Source organism: Hippocampus guttulatus, chromosome 16, assembly GCF_054856545.1.
Source record: "Hippocampus guttulatus isolate MCC_2025c chromosome 16, RoL_Hgut_1.0, whole genome shotgun sequence".
In the NCBI taxonomy this organism is placed as follows: domain Eukaryota; kingdom Metazoa; phylum Chordata; class Actinopteri; order Syngnathiformes; family Syngnathidae; genus Hippocampus; species Hippocampus guttulatus.
In genome coordinates, this window is record NC_141276.1 from 4,272,500 (window position 1) to 4,291,184 (window position 18,685).

General features: G+C 45.4%; 1 protein-coding gene and 1 long non-coding RNA gene across 10 annotated transcripts in view; one reads left to right on the top strand and one right to left on the bottom strand.

Annotated features, from left to right (window-relative positions):
* cacna1aa (calcium channel, voltage-dependent, P/Q type, alpha 1A subunit, a) overlaps positions 1-18,685 on the bottom strand; it is a 58,483-nt gene that overhangs the window by 21,690 nt on the left and 18,108 nt on the right. For all 9 annotated transcript variants that reach the window (XM_086132792.1, XM_086132790.1, XM_086132791.1 and 6 more), the window contains 26 exons: positions 17,522-17,625; positions 17,323-17,438; positions 16,668-16,712; positions 16,250-16,333; positions 15,795-16,001; positions 15,340-15,452; positions 15,124-15,236; positions 14,890-15,021; positions 14,664-14,736; positions 14,246-14,363; positions 13,993-14,060; positions 13,758-13,864; positions 12,230-12,398; positions 11,232-11,836; positions 10,438-10,787; positions 10,213-10,348; positions 9,665-9,794; positions 9,377-9,436; positions 9,182-9,288; positions 5,379-5,478; positions 5,107-5,267; positions 4,368-4,508; positions 4,093-4,294; positions 3,843-4,007; positions 3,611-3,721; positions 1,854-1,937 (listed from right to left, as the gene is read on the bottom strand). In XM_086132792.1, coding sequence (XP_085988918.1) covers positions 1,854-1,937; positions 3,611-3,721; positions 3,843-4,007; positions 4,093-4,294; positions 4,368-4,508; positions 5,107-5,267; positions 5,379-5,478; positions 9,182-9,288; positions 9,377-9,436; positions 9,665-9,794; positions 10,213-10,348; positions 10,438-10,787; positions 11,232-11,836; positions 12,230-12,398; positions 13,758-13,864; positions 13,993-14,060; positions 14,246-14,363; positions 14,664-14,736; positions 14,890-15,021; positions 15,124-15,236; positions 15,340-15,452; positions 15,795-16,001; positions 16,250-16,333; positions 16,668-16,712; positions 17,323-17,438; positions 17,522-17,625 — 3,801 coding nt within the window. The remainder of the gene's footprint in view (positions 1-1,853; positions 1,938-3,610; positions 3,722-3,842; positions 4,008-4,092; positions 4,295-4,367; positions 4,509-5,106; positions 5,268-5,378; positions 5,479-9,181; positions 9,289-9,376; positions 9,437-9,664; positions 9,795-10,212; positions 10,349-10,437; positions 10,788-11,231; positions 11,837-12,229; positions 12,399-13,757; positions 13,865-13,992; positions 14,061-14,245; positions 14,364-14,663; positions 14,737-14,889; positions 15,022-15,123; positions 15,237-15,339; positions 15,453-15,794; positions 16,002-16,249; positions 16,334-16,667; positions 16,713-17,322; positions 17,439-17,521; positions 17,626-18,685) is intronic.
* On the top strand, positions 9,997-17,914 carry LOC147192595 (uncharacterized). Its single transcript, XR_015103188.1, has 6 exons — positions 9,997-10,318; positions 10,445-10,795; positions 11,392-11,572; positions 12,267-12,547; positions 17,044-17,096; positions 17,194-17,914. It is a non-coding gene; the product is annotated as an uncharacterized LOC147192595 (long non-coding RNA).

Here is an 18,685-nt window from a genome sequence, read left to right on the forward strand (position 1 = left end):
GAGAGGTTGGGGAGGCGTAGAAGAAGGTAAAAGGAGTAAAACAAGATCAAAGTAAAAGGGGGGAGGGATTTCAAACTCAAGTCCAAAAGCAACGCAAACCAAATGCAGCAAGGCTCCAACAAGCGTTTCATCAACCAAACAGTACAAGACAAAAAGAGGAGTGGCAAATTTACGTCGTTCCATCCAAATTGGGTTTCATCGTCAATGTGGGTCGGACTGGTGAGTACAGATAGTTCAAAGTGCAGGGACGCAAAGAACGTTTGCTCGGAAAGACAACCAAATGCACTAATTCTCGCGAGGCAGCAGGCTTTTTTTTCATGGGGCACGTCGATCGCATGCGGATGTGACGAGCGCAAGGCATCAAAGCTCGGGGCATCATTCGGATTGACTCCAAAATGAGAAAGGATGGTTGAAGCGCATTTTAAAGAACATCTGGTTTTGAAGTTTTACGACACAATTCAACAACAATTAGACAATGTTTTTGCAACATTTCAAATGGCGAAGAACGGAAGCTCAGCAATTGGCTTCTCGATTCCTAGCGATGGACACATGCGTGCAGTTTCTATCCACACGCTGAATGTGGATAGTCTTGCGAAAACACATGCAGGAGACATGCAAAGGGGTCACGTGCACTATTGCTTCTCTCTGCCACAGTCTAAATTTTGGACTGTCAGAATATACATTCCACAAAAAAATCATCCCATCTGCATAGATGTGACAATCTATTTTGCGTTGATACAATTCAAATCCTTTACCACGCCCATCTTCGTAAAGGATATTTAGTACGAATGGGATCGTCAAGAAATTAAATTCAGACAGTGAGTGGCAGAGGAATTAGCATCATTCAATTCACGGTTTGAGCTCAGGATTGGAGAAAAAAAAACATGCGCAGCTGACATGCCATCGAAGCGGATGCAGACAAAAAGTTCAACCAAAATTTTTACAAACCATCTACATGTAGATGTTGCAGACACATGGTTTATAGCAGCGCATTGGTGGTGGGGGGGGGGGGGGGAGATTTGGGGTTGTTTCAAAGACACAACCAGAGCCAGTTATCATGGGTGGACACAGATGATTCATAGTGCATTTTGATTGGGTGGGATCACAGGAAGTCGATATTCGGATGGCGGGGTGAGGTTCAGGGGCCGAACCGGGGCGGGACCAAGTAGATTACAGCAGATAGCCATTAAGTTTGTGGAAGAGTTAATGAAAGCATGTAAAAAAAAAAAAAAAAAAAGATAAAAACAAGAAATAAATCAATAGTCAGTACACCAACAACATAATAGAGAATAAGGTCATGGCTGACTGCACCGAGGCTATGTTGTACATTTACATCGGGAGCACAATCTGATGTTGTCATTTTAGACGACTCCCCATAAGTAAACAAATGACTACTTTTAGGCAGATTGGTTCAATTTGACTTCAAGCACTTGAATGTCGATAGAGTTCGAACGTAGTCATTGACAGTTGCAAACACTGCAAGCACTGCAAGGCTTCAGGGCTTTCATTTTATTATTTGATTGGCTATGAGGTTGCCCGAAGATGCTGGCAGCATCCAGCGGCATCAGCATTCTTCTGTCTTTGCTGTCAGTGCCACACTTCTAGGAGTGTGGTCTCCCCAGGTCCCACCAAGTGGGACTATTATATAAGACTTTCAAGACATATTCGTGCATGGCTGAACAATACAGGGCTCAACTGCACCTCCCCCCCCCCCCCCCACCCCCTAACCCAAACGCACTCGCCCGAGTCCTTATTTTCTGTCAATATGACAGATGTGCAAATCCACAGACGTACGCGGAAACTCAGCTGATATTAATAGCTGTTCTTGCAATGCGTCAGAATTGACTACTTACCCCAAGTTCAGTGACCAGAATGTCAGTGATGCTTCCTAGAACGGTCACGCAGTCAAAAATGTTCCAGGCATCTTTAAAATAATTCTGTGAGCGGGATGAACAGCAGAGAGCGAGAGAGATGGAGAAAGAAAAAAAAAAGGGAGGATGGAGAGTAACAGTTCAATATAATTAAATTAGCAGGTTGAAGTCATGCAAAAGTGTTACCGAGGAAGAGGAGGAACATATAATTCAAAATAATCCAGTGAGAGAGAGCGAGAAAGAGAGAGAGAGAGTGAGAAAAGCGATGAGACAAATGGGCCATCAGTCAGGACACATTGGATCTACTCCAGCAGATAAAATGCAGGAAGTTGTTCTCCATCAAATTACCACACACTCTAATCATTAAGCACACGTACAGTACACACAAAATTAAGAAGAAGAATGAGACATCGGAAAACTTTTGAAAAAGTTTCCTGCTTGACAGCCTCTAATTAATGAAACCCCATCCACACGTCATTGCTGGCATTAATCCTTCTTAAAAGGCTGAAGTCCCACACGTGCGCACAATTACGGATTTCTTCAGGGAAAGAGAGGCCGAGCTGAGTGGCGTACGACTTCCCTCGCCTTCCTGCATCGCTGCCTGCAGCCAAACTGTGCATTAGACCGGCGGAGGGCCGCGTAAGCAGGGAGGCGGCAATCAAAATAAAGCACCTTGAGACACACTCACCCTGGATATTATTTGTCTGGAGGGCTGCGTAAAGTGTCTGCCTGTTTTGGACTCCATTCTCAGAGATTTAAATCCTCTCTGGTTTAATCTCCTCCCGCTCTCATAATCCGCGCTCCTCTTTATACCACATACAGTACCTGTCATTCACCCTAATGCCTCTAATTATCACCACTATGTCACCTCAATATTTATACCTTTCAACTATTAGTCTTCCCCCACCGCTGCGCCTTCCTATCGTCTTTTGCAGCTGGTCGCAGGCATTATTTTTGAAAAGCATCTTCCTTGGCTCGCCATTTCCCGTAAACACTTTGCATGCGAGAAAGAGAAAAGGACGGGCGAAAGGTAAAATTGTGAGTTCAGCTCCTGTCCGGGTATCGTTGTGCAAGATAGTGAACCCCCTCCCGAGTCTTATGAACTGTTCCCTGACTCCAAAGTGTATTCCATTCGTCATTATGTGACGGGCGAATGAGGTTTCCGCCGCAAAAGCGCTCTGAGTACCTTGAAAGTACAATCAAGCAGTACGAGGCCCATTTTCAATGTGCCATAAAATTGTTTTCCTTCCACGGATTCATTGGTTCTCTCTACGATGGAAGTTGTAATAATAAGTCTGATAGCTACTCTGCGGATCATCCGTCCAGCCATTTTCTGTACCGCTTATCCTCGTTAGGGTTGCGGGTGAGCCGGAGCCTACAGATCGATGAACTGCAGAGGTGATGCACGCAATGTGTTGAGGTAACTGAAATGGATTCAACATCAGCCAGTAAAGGCATAGATCGGTCTGTTGAACATGTTTTACGACATACGTTGGTCACACTGAGCTTCACAATTGGGGCGGGCTTTCTCAGACCCGGAAAAATAATTTCCGTATTGCAATGATGTAACAAAATGAAAGACCCAATTTTGCAAGCATGTCTCTTTTTTTTTCGTCATGTTCTATAAAATTAAAAGCCATCAATTGGAAATATTCATCTCGTATAAAAATTTCACACCCTGTCCAATTTTTTGCCAAGGTATCATCCAGACACACCGAGAAAGACACACACTCGCTCACCAGTACTCCAAAGGCAATAATCTTGAGCACACACTCCATGGAGAACAGCGAAGTAAACACGATGTTGAGGTTGGCTAACACGGCTTCGTAGGTGTCTGACGCTCCATCGTACTAAAAGAAACACAAACATTCAGACGGCAGCTGCGAAAGGAGGGAATCTAATTCAGGGCTCGCAGACGTAGAAATACAGGAAGTGGATGCCGCCACGATGCATCATCGCGTCATCGTTTACCTTCATCATCAGGACAATCGTGTTGAGCGCAATCATCGCCATGATCGTGTACTCGAACGGTGGCGACACCACAAACTCCCACATGCGGTACTGAAAGCTGAGCTTGTTCTTGGGCATGTGGCGAGTCAAAGGCTTGGCGTTGATGGCAAAATCGATACAAGCTCTCTGCACACATATAAAAGAGAAAGATGACGTTTTTGGGGCGTGACGGCGACCGCAACCTTTTCCGCCATCCCGCGCGGCTCCTCACCTCATTCTTTTCTAAACTATAATCCTCCATCATTTTGTCTCCTTGCTCCTGGAAGGTGATGATGATGAGAGCCACGAAGATATTGACAAAGAAAAAGGGGAAGACGACAAAATACACCACATAAAAGATGGACATCTCCATCCGGTACCCCGGGCTGGGGCCTTGATTCTCATAAGTGGCGTCCACGGAATGTTTCAGCACCCTTACAAAGACAAGACCAGGGGGCGGGGATTAGATGTCGCCGTTCGGGATCGAGCGGGCAGGTGTGTACTCACTCCGGCCAACCCTCCCCAGTCGAGACGGTGAAGAGCGTGAGCAGGGCCCAAGCCACGTTGTCATAGTGGAAATCGTACTTCTTCCACTCCCGCTTCTGTGCCTTCACTTCATTATCGCGCCCGTACACCAAAAACTCGCCTCTACAAGCACAAACGACAGCATTCGCGCTCGTGTTCATTTCACGTCCGTTTCCATTACCGCCACTCGGCGTGAGGATTCTGAAATGGCGATTGGGAAAAGTGCATAGCGATATCGGAAGAAGAAATATTCGAGGCCAAGAATACGATATGTTAGCTGACTTGTTTTGAAACTGAGGAAATAAGATGCAGCTAACACCAAGGCACTCGACTCGTCTTTCAAATGCACATCGTCAATCGGAAGTTTCTCTTTGTTGTCATTGGATTGGATTTGTACAATTCAAGTGAGTAAAAAACCTAAACTAGAATGTAATGTCTAGAATACAATTTCTTTTGATGGCGGCGCGGACACCCGCGGCGGCTCCTCTTGTTTTATTTTGAGAGGGAAGAAATGTGCTGTATGTTACACTTACGTACAGCACATTTGACAATAAAGTTGTATTCAATTCAATTTAATTCAACATTCATATTTGCTGATTGTGGATGACCCTCATCACGTTTAATTGACGTCTTTGTTGTTCAGATGACCATGTCGCCAAACGACTCTGCGGGGCCCTACCGGCCAAGTGAGTCGCATGGACCGCAACAAGCATCTTCTTACCTGCAGTCACGCTCAAACTCTTTGGATTCATCACTGCAGTGAAAGAAGCGTCCCTTGAAGAGCTGCACGGCCACCACGGCGAAGATGAACATGAAGAGCAGGTAGACGATCAGAATGTTGAGGACGTTCTTCAGAGAGTTCACCACGCAGTCAAAAACGGCCTGTTTGAAAAGGGAGAGCGTTGCGAGAAAGACATCGGTCTCACTCTAATATGACGGAATACGAACCGGAAAGCAAGGCCTGACGGAAGGGTTTCAAAACTAAAACCGCACCTTGAGTTTGGGAAGACGCTTTATGGTCTTAAGTGGCCGCAGCACTCTGAGCACCCTCAGAGATTTGATGGTGCTGATGTCTTTCCCTTTGCTGCTCCCCCTGCATGTGCCCACACAATCATACGCACAAAGCATTCGGAGAGTCAGCAGGTGCATTTCGACGGAGCCCTCTCACATCTCCCAAATAGCAGCAGGCAGACACAATTTGTGGTTATTTGTGTCCTAGTTAGCTCCGAATGAGTAACTGTGCCGTGTTAAATACGTAGCGCTACATGCATCCGTGCTATTCCGAAGTCTATTCCCAAGTGTTGGCGTTATCGACATGCTCCCACTTCAGTGGCTATTGTACAACGACAGTACATGCTACAGCTTAACCTCTTCAAAAAAAAAAAAAGTCTGCAATGTATTTCAATGCTGTATAAGGATGACTCAAAAGTCATTTCGGCACAGTAACGGTGAATAAGGTATACTCATGCTGCATTGAAATTTGAAATGCATTGCTTTTTTTTCCCATGATGCAATTGATCACGACTTATACCGAGTCACGCTACAAAGTATAAGTGATGCCGGACTCTATCTTCGACACAAATGCAGTTTGCAGAGAGAGTTTAGTCCTACGTCGTGTCATTAAAATATGAAAATACAAAGAAGTCCAAATCAAGTGGAGGCGGATCTGTTCGGCGGTAACGCCCCAAAAAAAAAGACAAACTCTCTCCTTTCATTCTGAAATCGACAATCGTCGGTCGACAAAAATTAAACAACCGCTAGAACGGTTGTTTTCAGCGCATTGTTCAGTCTGCATGGAATCTTGTGGTCTCCTCTGCACCGACAAAGTTATTTTAGCGAGCATCTCTGCATGAAATGCTCAGCCAAAAATTGACACGGGCTTTCTTGGAATACACATGAGGATAGTAAACGAAAAAAAAAAAAACCTCCAACTGAATCCAACAACTGAGCCCACAGCTGCTTTCCTTTGCCAATTCACAAAGGCACGCTGAAGTGGTGATTTCTTTGGCATGAAGTCAACCTAGTGTATGTACTCCAAATGACCGTGTAAAGCTCAAGAGGGTCAAAAGGTCGTTGAGGGCGTGCCTGAGGGTTGGCAGCACGTGTGCGTGTCTTACAGATGTGAGGCCAGATGGTGCACATGCTGTACAGTGGACCCCCGCATACTCGCGGTTTGGCACCTGTGGATTCACCTCTTCAGTTTCCCAATACATTTAATTTTTTTTTTTTTTTTCCGGGGGTGAAACAACCCCTATGGCTCATTGGCAGTTTTTCAAGAATTTATTTATTCAACGCATTGATATTGGTCGTCAATTACATGCGGATTTTTCGCGATTCGTGGACTGGCCCGTGCCTAATAGCAGAGGTCCACTGCATATATTGTGTGTCAACTTCTGTCGTTTATCCGCAATCACCCATTCGTTGGACAGTTTTTCAGTTGTGAACAGGTTAACGACTGGTTTTGTCGTGTCTGAGTCAGAGCTCTTCCATGGTGAACAATGAAACGGAAGGACGGACAAATTATTATCTCTGCTATGAAGGATGAATGGAGAGGTGACGAGTGTCATGTGCGTCCATTGGACAAACATGGAGAAAGGAGGAAGAGGGCATCTAGAGGTGGAGAGAGAGAGAAAGAGAAAGAAAAAAAAGACAACTTTACCCTCCGCCGCTGTTGGTGGTGGTCCAAACGAAGAGATGAGAAAGGAGTGAGATAGTGACAGGACGGAAGAGAGAGAGACAAAAAGACAGGGTGGGAGGAAGAGCCAGAACGGGATTCAAAATGAGAATCCGGATGAGAAAGAGTGAGAGCAAAGAAGAAGAGAGGCCCGGAACACTCAAACAGCATCAAATATCGTCATCCCTGTTTCTTTAGCGATGACTCTGCTGGTCAGGGGCAATATCTTACGGCCACATGCAACTATACCGAGATTACTTTATCATCTAAAGAAGGAAAAAAAATTGACTGTTGTTATTTATTGCTGATTATTTGCATTCAACTCCGACCAGATATTCCATCAAGGAGAGAGGAGAGTGACAAAGGAGGAAGGTGGGAAGAGGTAGAAATGTTTTGGGGTAATAAGACTCCTCGATGTTGGTGGAGACGTCTGCTAAAGGTGACGTCACGTCATTGACGCATGTCACAAATGCGCCTCGGCGTCAGAATTATTACCACCACCACCAATGTATTTTTGTACATGTGGCACTGAGCATACTGTGAGATCGTTTATTTATTTATTTATTTTTTCTCACCGGTCTCACCTGACCCTTAACAGTTCAAATCCAAGTCCAACGCCTTCAAAACCATCAGACAGGCTAATTGGATTGAAAGAAGTGATAAACATCTCTAATGAGGTTGCGGAGCCTTTCTGGAGGGCTGTTTGATTTCAGTCAATTGAGTTAAGACACTATCAGGTTGTGCATGACACTGCAACGGCTGCCTCGTTGAAACCGACTTTTAGCCTTCCCATGCAGCATGGACCGCGTTTGCCGATGTCGACTTGCCTAGCTATGCAGAAACTGTAAACGCATGTTAATGTATTCTTGGCATTCCTGGGAAATCCCTTATTCATAACAGTCTGTTGCGAACAGTTAGGGAAGCATTTTTAAGCAAAATGTCAGTTCAACATTTAAATCCTATAAGGATCTAGACCTGGGGGTGGAGGGAGCGGAAACTTCCGCATTCTCATCACATCAAATATGTCAAACGCTGCGAATGTGGCAAGCGGTCACAAGTTTGCTCCGAAGAGATTCAAAGGGACATAATAGCCTCCAGGAATAGTCTGAGTGACGAAACGAACCAGTAGAAAATGACCAACTGAGACAGCACAACAAGCACCCAGGGGAACTTCATGCTACATTTATGTTTTCTATATGGGACAAGCCATTTTTCATCTTTGTGGCGCCCTCGAATCTACGATGATGTTGAAGAACAAAAGGAGAAGCAGGTGTTTCGCTGCTCCGCTGAGATAAATCTTCACTCATTTCTAGTTCAAGCTCATATTGATGTTTATTAGAGAAAGCAATTTGTTTGCTTATTTGTTTTGCCCAATAGTTTTTCACATTCAATCGAACAAATTGATTGAGGGGAGAATCTCATCAGATATGTGCCACTTTATCTATCGAAGGGTGTGAAGTAAATATAATAAAGGGGGCATGGCCCAAAGTAGATTTACTGTGGAAAACGATTGATAATTAATTTGTATCCCGGAACACCGTGTGTCATCTTGATAACTACTCAACTCATACAATGAAATAAAATTAAAAATGTCAAGTGTCACACCTAAATTTGCTTCCGATGCGATGCACTTTCTGTTAACGTGCTCAAGTGCAAATGAAGTCATTGCTAATACGTGCTGGCAGCCACAATAGCAAGAATTTCAGCAGAAAACCTCCCAAAACAAAACAAAAAAAAAAAGTGCTCATTAGATGATGTCATTGTTTCGAATCATACCGAAAGTAAATTTAGCATAAGCTTCACTGACTCATCGACTTTTAACTCCAGAATGTCCTGGCACTGAAGGGTTACTGGTAGGTGGAGTGGTCATTGCCTCGTGCAGAATAGACAGGCAGGAGAAACTGTTCGTATGTGTTTACAAATGAAAGGATGGGGAGCGGGGAGGAGAGGAAAAGGTCAACTGGAGAGGATATTAAGTTTAATGGAGAGGGACGGAAACCGGTATGTGAGAGAAGGAAATCCACCGAGAGGAAAAACACAGAGTCTTCCGGGGTAGCGACGATGGATGATTATACAGGAAAAGAGAAAGGTTGCAAATAAAAGAAGCAAGAGGGACACTTACGTGAAGGCGAAGGCCACCAGCGCACCACTAACCACAATAAAGTCGAGGATGTTCCACAAGTCGCGGAAATACGAGCCTTGGTGCAAGACCAAGCCCAGGTCCACCATCTGGAAGAGAAAGGCCGAACACGATGAGAAAACCAATTCACCTGGGGATGCTTTCAACAAGCCTAAAGACGGGTCCACCCCACTTTACCTTAATTAGCATCTCAAATGTGAAGACTCCCGTGAAGACGTAATCGAAATAGCGCAGGACCTACACATACGACAGCGGAATGAGATGAATAACATGCCGGACAAACTGAAACTGAAAAGAGACTCGAGATACTGCGGCTGAGTGACTGCCTTGTATGCCGTCATACTTTTCTGTCGAATGAAGACGCGCTGCTTCATTCGACATTTTACTGAGGGGTTAGCACCAAGGGTGACATGGGAAGGTCCATTTTATTTTTTTTTCCCAGGCAGGATTAAACGACAGTCTTACATTGTTGCGAGTAGAATCGGGCCAGACGGGGTCTTCGGCAGCAAGGGCGATACTACTCATGGCAATGACGAGCAGAATACACATCTCAAAGTAGCGCAGGGTGCAGATGTAGTGACAGGCCCGGCGAAACCTGTGGTGGAGACAAAGTTGGAGTCATTGTACTGCCTACCATTCCGTCTGTGTCGGAAGAATATATAATCGCATTGGCTGTGGCATTAGCTGAGATCCGCTTTACTTTTGAGATTCCAATCTAAATCCGATGATCAAACAAGGCCAAGTAGGCTTGCTCCTCGAAAGCCTTTTTTTTTTTTTTCCTTCCACTACACTGCACACTCCAGGTTATACAGACCGGAAACTTTCATCTTTACACCGCACGGCGTGTAAAGGCCGCTGATAAATTAGTGAGACATGGCAGCGGCGTGACGCCGTCACTCGTTGATGACTTCACGAGAGGCGAGAATACGCGACGCAAAGAACAACAGAACTGAAATGTACAGCTTGGTGGACATGAGCTTACATTGGGCGGATGGCTCACGCGTCCTACTCACGGGTTTGTGGTGGTCAGTATAAACATTGAGGTGAAGGGAGGCATGGGCCTGGGTCCCCCGTCACCGCCCTTTGCGTCATCATCGTCGTCCTTGTCCTCCTTCGCCGGTAAAGGCTCCGTGTTTGCATTTTTATTGACTGTGTTCAAAAGAAAGACATGGAGGAGGAATGTTGAACAAGGCGAAGTACAAGTTAAGTACACAACGCCGTATTTATTTATTTTTTACCCTGCAGGATGGCATTGGTGGATGGAAAAATTGGCATGTCCACGACCGTGTGGTCCAGGTGGGGTTGTCTGATGATGCTGCTGGCACGCCGATGCCCGACGTTCCCGAAGCTGTCTAATCTGACTAAACTCCCCCGTGTACCGCTGTTGACGAGCTGGAGGGCCGATTCAAAGCTCGGGGCCGCATTGCGGCTGGAGGGTGGATTTGGGTGCTGCTCGTCGGAAGGGGCGGAGCCAGAAACCAGTTTGCTATTCATGAGGTTGTCCATGTCTTCACTGTCTTGCCTGTCCTGCCTGGACAGCCTCTTTTGGATGGGCCTCGTCGTGGAGAGGTTCAGAACACTCCCGGACCTGGAGAGGTGAGAAGAGAATATTGGATGTCTATTGTCGGTGTCGGAAATGAAAATATCATCAGTACAGTAATATGGACTAATTAAGGCCCAACCTAATCTCAGTGTTCGGGATACACCTCGTATCCATTCCATTTTTGATTTATGTTAATAAGACATTTCTATGTGGAAACGGTTGGAGGAATTCCAGCATGAGCCAAGTAAAGCTCATACAAGAATGCTTGGCTGAGTTTGTTCAACACCACAATGGAGGATTGCAAGTCAGGCACAATTTCCACTAGATACACTCCATAGCCTTGTCGAAAGACTTCCTAGAACGCTAAAAGCTATCAAGTATCCCAAGAATATTTTCTTATACCGCTGGAGTTATTGTGATATCATGACCAGGCCTCACAATAATTCTATTTATATAGTGTGTACATATAGAATAAAATTCTAGACTTACTTGCGTCGATGTTGGCACGTCTTCTTCCCGTCTCCTTCCGTCTGGTTGCCATGGCGATTCCTTCTCGGCCTCCTCTCACTTCCATCACCAGCTGCTTCCTTCTCTCCTCCCTCGCCACCTTCATCGACCCCTTTGCTCTTGCGTCTTCCTGCTTTTCCAGTTCCTTCTCGACCGTCCTCGCCTTCATCATTCTTGCGATGCAAACGAGGTTTCTTGTGTTCGGACTGCCCCGTCCCTCGACTTCCGCTGCGATTATGATGATGGCGCCTCGTCGGCCTCTCCTCCGAGCCCGGACCGGGAATGACCGTTGTATCCAATCTCACGTGGGAGCTACGATGATGGTGCGTACTTTTCCGGCTCCGCCTGCTCTCAGTGGACTCGCCTCGCTCGAGAGGAGCTTTAGCGGGGCGCCCTTGACCCGCGTGTTGGTGGTGGTGCGTTTCCCTGTGGAGGTCATCGGCGGAATGCCGCGGGCTGAAGCAGAGGTCCGGATTGTTGTCAGTGTTCTTGTTGGTGTTGTTGTTGCGGTTCTCAAGGGCGTCAACCACCAAAGGTCGATCCAGGTGAGTTTTCATATCTGGTCGAACGTGGCGTGAGTAGTTGACCTGAGCATGAAGGGTCACAATTTTTACACCCGTCTTGCTTAAAAACTGTAATAAGTGAACATTTTTGGCCGACATACAGCGGAACCTCTAAAGTTCGAATCGCTCAGAGGTTGTTAAAAAAAATTATCATTCAATTGAAAAATTTGGGAAGCTACGCCTCATTGCAAAATCCGCATGACGCCATACGAGATGACGATTTGACCTGGATTAGATTCTTGACATTTTAAAGATTTCCTATGGCAAATGTATACTCTCAATGAGTGCCCTGGTTTGACTTGAGCGGTTCCACCGTAAAGTATGTCAAGATCGGAAACATAACATTGACATAGCCATCTCTTGTGTACACTGATAACACAAGTCTAAAGCCATTTTATTTTTTGCCTTGTCCTTTACATTGTTTTGTTCTTCCCGCCCTGTTCTTGCCTTCCAGCGATCTTCGGGGTCCAGCTCGTTGTAAAGGGCTTCGCGGCTGGATGCCAGCGTTTGCTTCCTCAGCTCCTTGGTGCGCTGCTCCCACACAGATTTGTTGAGCCCCTTGTTGTGGTTCTTCTGCTGCTCCTTACTGTGAAAACCAAGCCCGGTGGAGAAGAATGAGTGGAGGCGAGTGGAAGGATTTGCGTCAAGAAAGCTGAGCAAGTACACACAAAGCAACGTGCATGGGACTTTGGAAGCATGTCGGGGACGACAAGATGGGGTCAAAACGGAGATAAGGTAAGAATTTGTTTTAGTTAGCAATGATTCAATGTACACAGAGCTCAATCAACAACACACAAATTTATTGTCGGAATTCTGAAGTATTTCTTATTAGTTATAGTAACCGACTTCAAAAATTATCGGTGACCACCTATTTTAGTCTTAAATAGATTCTGATTTCAGTCACAACTGTGAGGTGCAGCAAGAATACACCTCTTGGAAAAGTAGCAAAAATAGCGATTGGCGACAGTTTATTAAGGTTCATAAAAGGTTGGAGACAAAGAAAGATGGGGAGGAGGCAAGGAAGAGTTGTCAGGTCACTTAACAGAAGAGATTCAGATATAAATAAACGAATTAAAAAAATTATAATAATACCAGTCCAGAAAGGGGTCAGTAGCGTGGTGACAATCACTGTGTACTTTGTTGCTGAGGAGGGAAACAGTTGGTGAGTGAGATGGCAAAAAAAAACAAAACGCATCTACCTCATGTAATTAGGATTTTTATAATTGGATATATTTTTGACACACCTTCATGTACACGGACGCAATCCCAAACATACATTCACTCACCCATGCCTGAACGTCTCAGTTATTATCTCATAAGTGGATCATCATTCACATTTGTAACGTTTCTCAAAAATAATGTGAATCAATTCGTCGACGCATTCTGAAATGAATTGAGGATGATTCCTTTCACAAAAGCAAGTGCAAAACCACCGCCTCAGTCAGTTTGCGATCGAACCAAAAATCCATATTGGAGTCGGTTGTTTATGACCAGGCATTTTCCAAACGCAACACACACAAAGACAGCATACTCTGTGATGTCACATGAGGCCACGCAACCCGTGTAGGCGTGTTTTGTGCGCGCTCATAACCCGAATTCATAGCAACTGTGCGTGACATAAAGAAAGCAGAGGCTGTTGTGTCAAAGCAGTAAAGGTCACTGTGAATTGTGTGTGTTCACGCTGCGTTCCCCCGCTGTTGTTAAAACCTTTATGAGTGTACGTTTATGTGGGATTGTACACCGTGTTTTAAAAAGGAGGGACAAGTCTGTTCCATGGCCGCGAACGTCAGATCTCATCTTTCGTGCTGTATAAGTTAGCATTGAAGATAAGGTATCTGTTGTATTAGTGCTGGCATAGGTGCTAACATTATTGTTTAGTCTTGTGTATCATCTTGCTGCCCACTGATGGATCGATCGATTGATCGATCGATAGATAGACACTCACGCTGCTATGGAGAGGTTGGCAGCTGAGAGGGGGCTGACTTCCGCCACCTCCTTGGCTTTTTGCAACGCGATCTTCTGACTGGCAGCCTCCTCCTCCTCTTGCTCATCCTGCCGGGAAAGAGAAAAAGAAAGGAGACAAGGATGTCAATGGAGGAAGGTCGGTGAAGAGAAAACAAACCAACTAAAAAAAAAAAAAAGCTTTCGTCACGATGAGGTAACGTCGAGCTGGGTGGCACCTTGGTTAGCTCCTGCGCGTTGGCCAAATTGTCCACAGCGATAGCCAAGAAGACATTCAGCAGAGTATCTGAGTGAAGAGTTATAAGAAAAACGCCGTGTGGGTGTTTGGCTTACTCATTTCCACACCAAGGCACAGACTCATGAGAATAAAAAAGGCAACAGTAGTATTTGACTTCCTTTTACAGTGTTTGCCACTTTTTCTTTTTTTTTTTTTTGCACATGCATCGTTTTACGTCGGCAAGCAAAGGATACAGTTGCCAAAAAGTGTGAGCACAATGAAGAAGACGGAGAAGGCCATGCCCTTATTGACTCCGCCCTGAGACTTGATGCCGGCGTACATCACCATGTTCCAGTCTTCTCCTGTCAGAATCTGGACACCAGCATGCACCAAAAAAAAAAAGGAAAAAAAAAAGGCCATTGTCTCGAAGATTTATTATATCATGTATTATTATATTTATATATTATATTCTGAACATATCAAGAGTAAAATCCTCTGTTAGCTGTAATTAGCTAATCAAAAGCCCCGGGAAAGTCACTGAATTAGTGAAAATGTGAAACATGAGAGTGCACTGTCAATCAAATGACTTACTCTCGCATGTCGCCATTTCAATCTTGACACCATTGTGTGACGGCTGGAAGAAGAAAAAAAATGATCGCAATGATCGCTTACCTGAAACACTGTCATTATTGCTGCCGGGAAGGTATCAAAGTTTGTTGAAGGAGTGCCATTTTCAAAATTAAACCTGACAGGGGAAAAGGCAAATGGGCGGGGAGGGGTTGGGGTGATTGATTTGAGATCGATTTTTAAGAGAAAGGGGAAACAGTAGCATTACAGCATCGTAAACGTACACTTCAAATGTGCGAAATAAGGAAGGCTAAATGAAAACGGCACTGACTGTCCTCCGAAGAGCTGCATTCCCAGCAGGGCGAAAACAACTATGAAGAGGAAGAGGAGGAAGAGCAAGCTGATGATGGACTTCATGGAGTTGAGCAAAGACACCACAAGGTTCCGTAAAGATGCCCAGTACCTGGGGGAAAAAAAAAAAACCAGACAATACATTTTTTTAAAAAACAGATTCCCTCTGCATACAATAAATCCTAATGCTAGTATTGGAATTGAAGACGCTCACTTGGTGACCTTGAAGATCCTCAATAACCTGAGAGCTCGTAAAACACTGATGCCGAACGACGTGCCCGGCTGGATAACAGACCACAGCACTTCAAATATGCTGCCGCAGATCACCTATTTCAACGCAGACGTATGCGACTCATCGTTATAATATAGAAATAGAGGCGTCTCTTTTGGTGGTGTTTGCCGTTCGCCCCGAGTCGCGGCTGGTACTCACGATGCAGTCAAAGCAGTTGAAAGAAGAGTTGAGGTATGCCTGCCTTCCCAGACCATACATCTTGACGAACATCTCTGTCAGGAATATTCCCAGGAAGATAAATTCAGCATAATCTATCAGGAGGGGAGCAGACAAAAAAAGAGCATGTGATGGACACCAGAGAGAGAGAGACGACGACACCATCCATTCTGTTATCTGCAGGATATTCCTCGATTCCGTCACCATTAAAATGAATTCGTATCAAAACGTCATCAAATTGAGTGAGGGAATCTACGCAGGCCAACTCAAAGACAGATTAGCGTGCCGTGCACAGTATGCCCACCATGAGTCAGAGCCTCCACCAAAACAATATACTTGGATGCCTTTTACAATGAGAATCATGCTTGAGTCTGTGTATTAATGGAATAACTTATTTAGTCATTTGATGACATAGTTTGCGCGCACGCCCTACTCACTTAAAAAATCCGAGAGGGGTTCCGGCTGGTCGTAGTGCACGACAGCCACACACAGCGTGTTGAGGCCCACCAAACACAGTACAGTCCAATAAAAGGCTTGGGACTTCACCATGTGTCGAATTAGGAAGCGCAAGCGCCTTTCTCGCCTCTTGAATGTTGATACTTCAAGCTTGGAGCTTTTTAAGCTGGCACGGGCAAACGGTGAACCTGAGAGGACGGGGGGGGGGTTAAAAACACAGGTCACCACTCAGCGTCACCTGTATGAATGAATGTCAGAGGTGACAAATCCGGATCCAGAAAGTAAAAACCCCTGCTGAAGTTTGGTTGTATGAAGGACTGAAGGAGAGACGAGGTCGGGCGGGTCGCGTGATGCTGATCCAAGCAAGCTAGCATCTGTATGTTCTGTACCAGTGATTTCACTTTGTGAGCATGAGCGTGTGCGCGCGCGGTCTCACCAACTGCCAGGTCTCCCTCCCCCTCCTCTGGGTTTAGAAGCTCCGCTTTGCTCTTATGGTTCTTGGTGGCTCTCCTGCGGGAGCCTGGAACAGAAAGAAAGCGGCAACCCGTCTTGAATTCGGTGATCTGCATTCAGATCAAATCGCAACTGCTCTCATGGTGACTTCGTGGTGATGCTACTTCATAGCATTACCGGAGGTTGACTAAAAATCTCATCAGGTTACGCCAATGACATCGCTATACTGCTCTCGGCCACTAGGGGACATATTTGCATGATACACGGATTGGTATGATATGATATGCTGTGATGTTTTGTTTTTTTTAATCGCCGCTGGTTCCATTTACCAGTAATATTTAACAGTCACTCATATAACAATAGACACCCACGCACACAAGAACAGTAGAAAGAATTCCTACCATCATAATCATTTTCATTGTCGTCATCTGCCAAGAGAACCTCTTCTGTAAAAAAAAAAAAAACGAAACAAAACAACACGGAGTCTTATTGTTCATCCATTTTACATTCAATGCATAGAAGTAAAATGATTTTATCTTCACAAACACTAGTAGTCACAAAGTTGTAAGATGAAGCGCGATGATTTCAACCATTCTTTTCCGTCGCCAGTGCAAATGAAAACACAGTGCGGGCCCGCACCTTTGTGTTCAACGCTTCCCTTTCTTTTAATACTCGACTTATTTTGATGTAGCTTGTCTATTCAAGAAGATCAAACGGCCTGTCCTCAATTTGCACTGCAGACGCCTCCTTCATCTTCTCTCCGCGTCTGTCCGACAGGCCCCCGCCGCATTCTTTACACTAACAAGGCGACGGATTCAAGTTAACTGCAGGTGACGATCGGCATCGATGACGTTAACCGCATGTTTCACATTTGTGGATATTTCACTTTAGAAGCACCAAAAGCTGTTGCGTTCTATATTGTGACAGTACCCCGCCTACTGCCCGATGACAGCTGGGATCGGCTCCAGCACGCCTGCGCGAGCGATCCTTTGTGAGGACAAGCGGATTCGAAAACGGTCGGATGGACGGACGGCTAGAGGAAGAGCTCCGATTTACCGGCTTTGCAGATCCACTCCAAGTAACCATTGAGTTCCCTTTCAATCTGCTGCTGCCTTCTCAGCTTCAGGAACTCACTTCTGTTTTCCACTCGCTCTCTCTCTTTGGCAAACTCCCTGTAAACACACACACATATGTTTTAAACTATATTCCCGTGCATTTTTTTTTTTTGCATGCCTCGCTGAGCAGAGACCCTTACCCTGACAACACACCCAGCACCAGGTTGAGCATGAAGAAGGAGCCGATGATAATAAGGGGGATGAAATACATCCAGTTCCATGCGCTCCCTGAGGCATCGTTGCTCTGGAAACGCACACACACACACACACGCACACACACAAAACACTCGTCAGAGGTTTTTGACCTTCCACGACTGGCATTGATGCAAAGGTGTTAATGCCACTTCAATGACAGTGACCGGTACCTTCGAGGGAAATCTGAAATTTTGCTACCTTGCTGGACGATCTAACTCCATTTAATGCTATTCTAGTTTTTTTGATGCATTGATAATGCAGCTCAACTCTCACCATTTTCGCTTAAATGACACATTCCAAATCCTGTGATGCAAAAAAAAATAAAAAATGCGAGTTGACTCCGTCCTGACTGTTTTCATTCTCCTCGTTTTGTTTCTCCTGCCGTCCTTCTGTGTCCTGTTTAGTCATTCATTACTGATGTCAATCTTTTCTACTTGAATTCCTTCATGACTTCCTGCCTTTCTTGCGATCTTCTGAAGCTCCCGCCACTCTCACTAATCAACATCACCTCCCTAAGCCTACCTCTAGTCCTGCTCCCTTCTTCCCAACGATGTCGTATTGCCCTAATAGCCCCCCCCCCCCCCCCCCCCTGCCTTGCCTCCTCCGATCCTTTCCTCTCTGTCTACTCGGAAGCTGGCATGGCTGCCGTGTACCCAATGTACCGCAAACCCGTTTTTTTTTCTTCTTTCCCCTACCATTAAAGTTTGATCACTTCTCTCTCCAGAAGCTACAAGAATAACTCTAGCTGAAAAGGCCCTTTTAAAAAATAGAGCAGCACCGGGAAGGCGGGACACAAGGAGAGACATCAAGCGAAAGGGACAGCGCGCTTTAAGAGCAAACGTATGATGACCATGCTGGAAATTTGGTCGAGTACAAAAGGGAAAATGGCGTCGGCATTAGAGGTGCAACAGTCTCAAGACCTTCATCTGGTCTCCAGAACAACCAAGAAACCAGGAAGTCATTGCACAATGAGAAGAGGAATGGATGACAAGCTGTCAGTCCAGCTCGAGACGCGCTTTTGCGTTTGGCGTACGGCGGGGTACGCAGAGTGAATGTTTTCATTGTCTTCAAGCTAACGGAACTCGCTTGAAATCCACACGATAAGATCT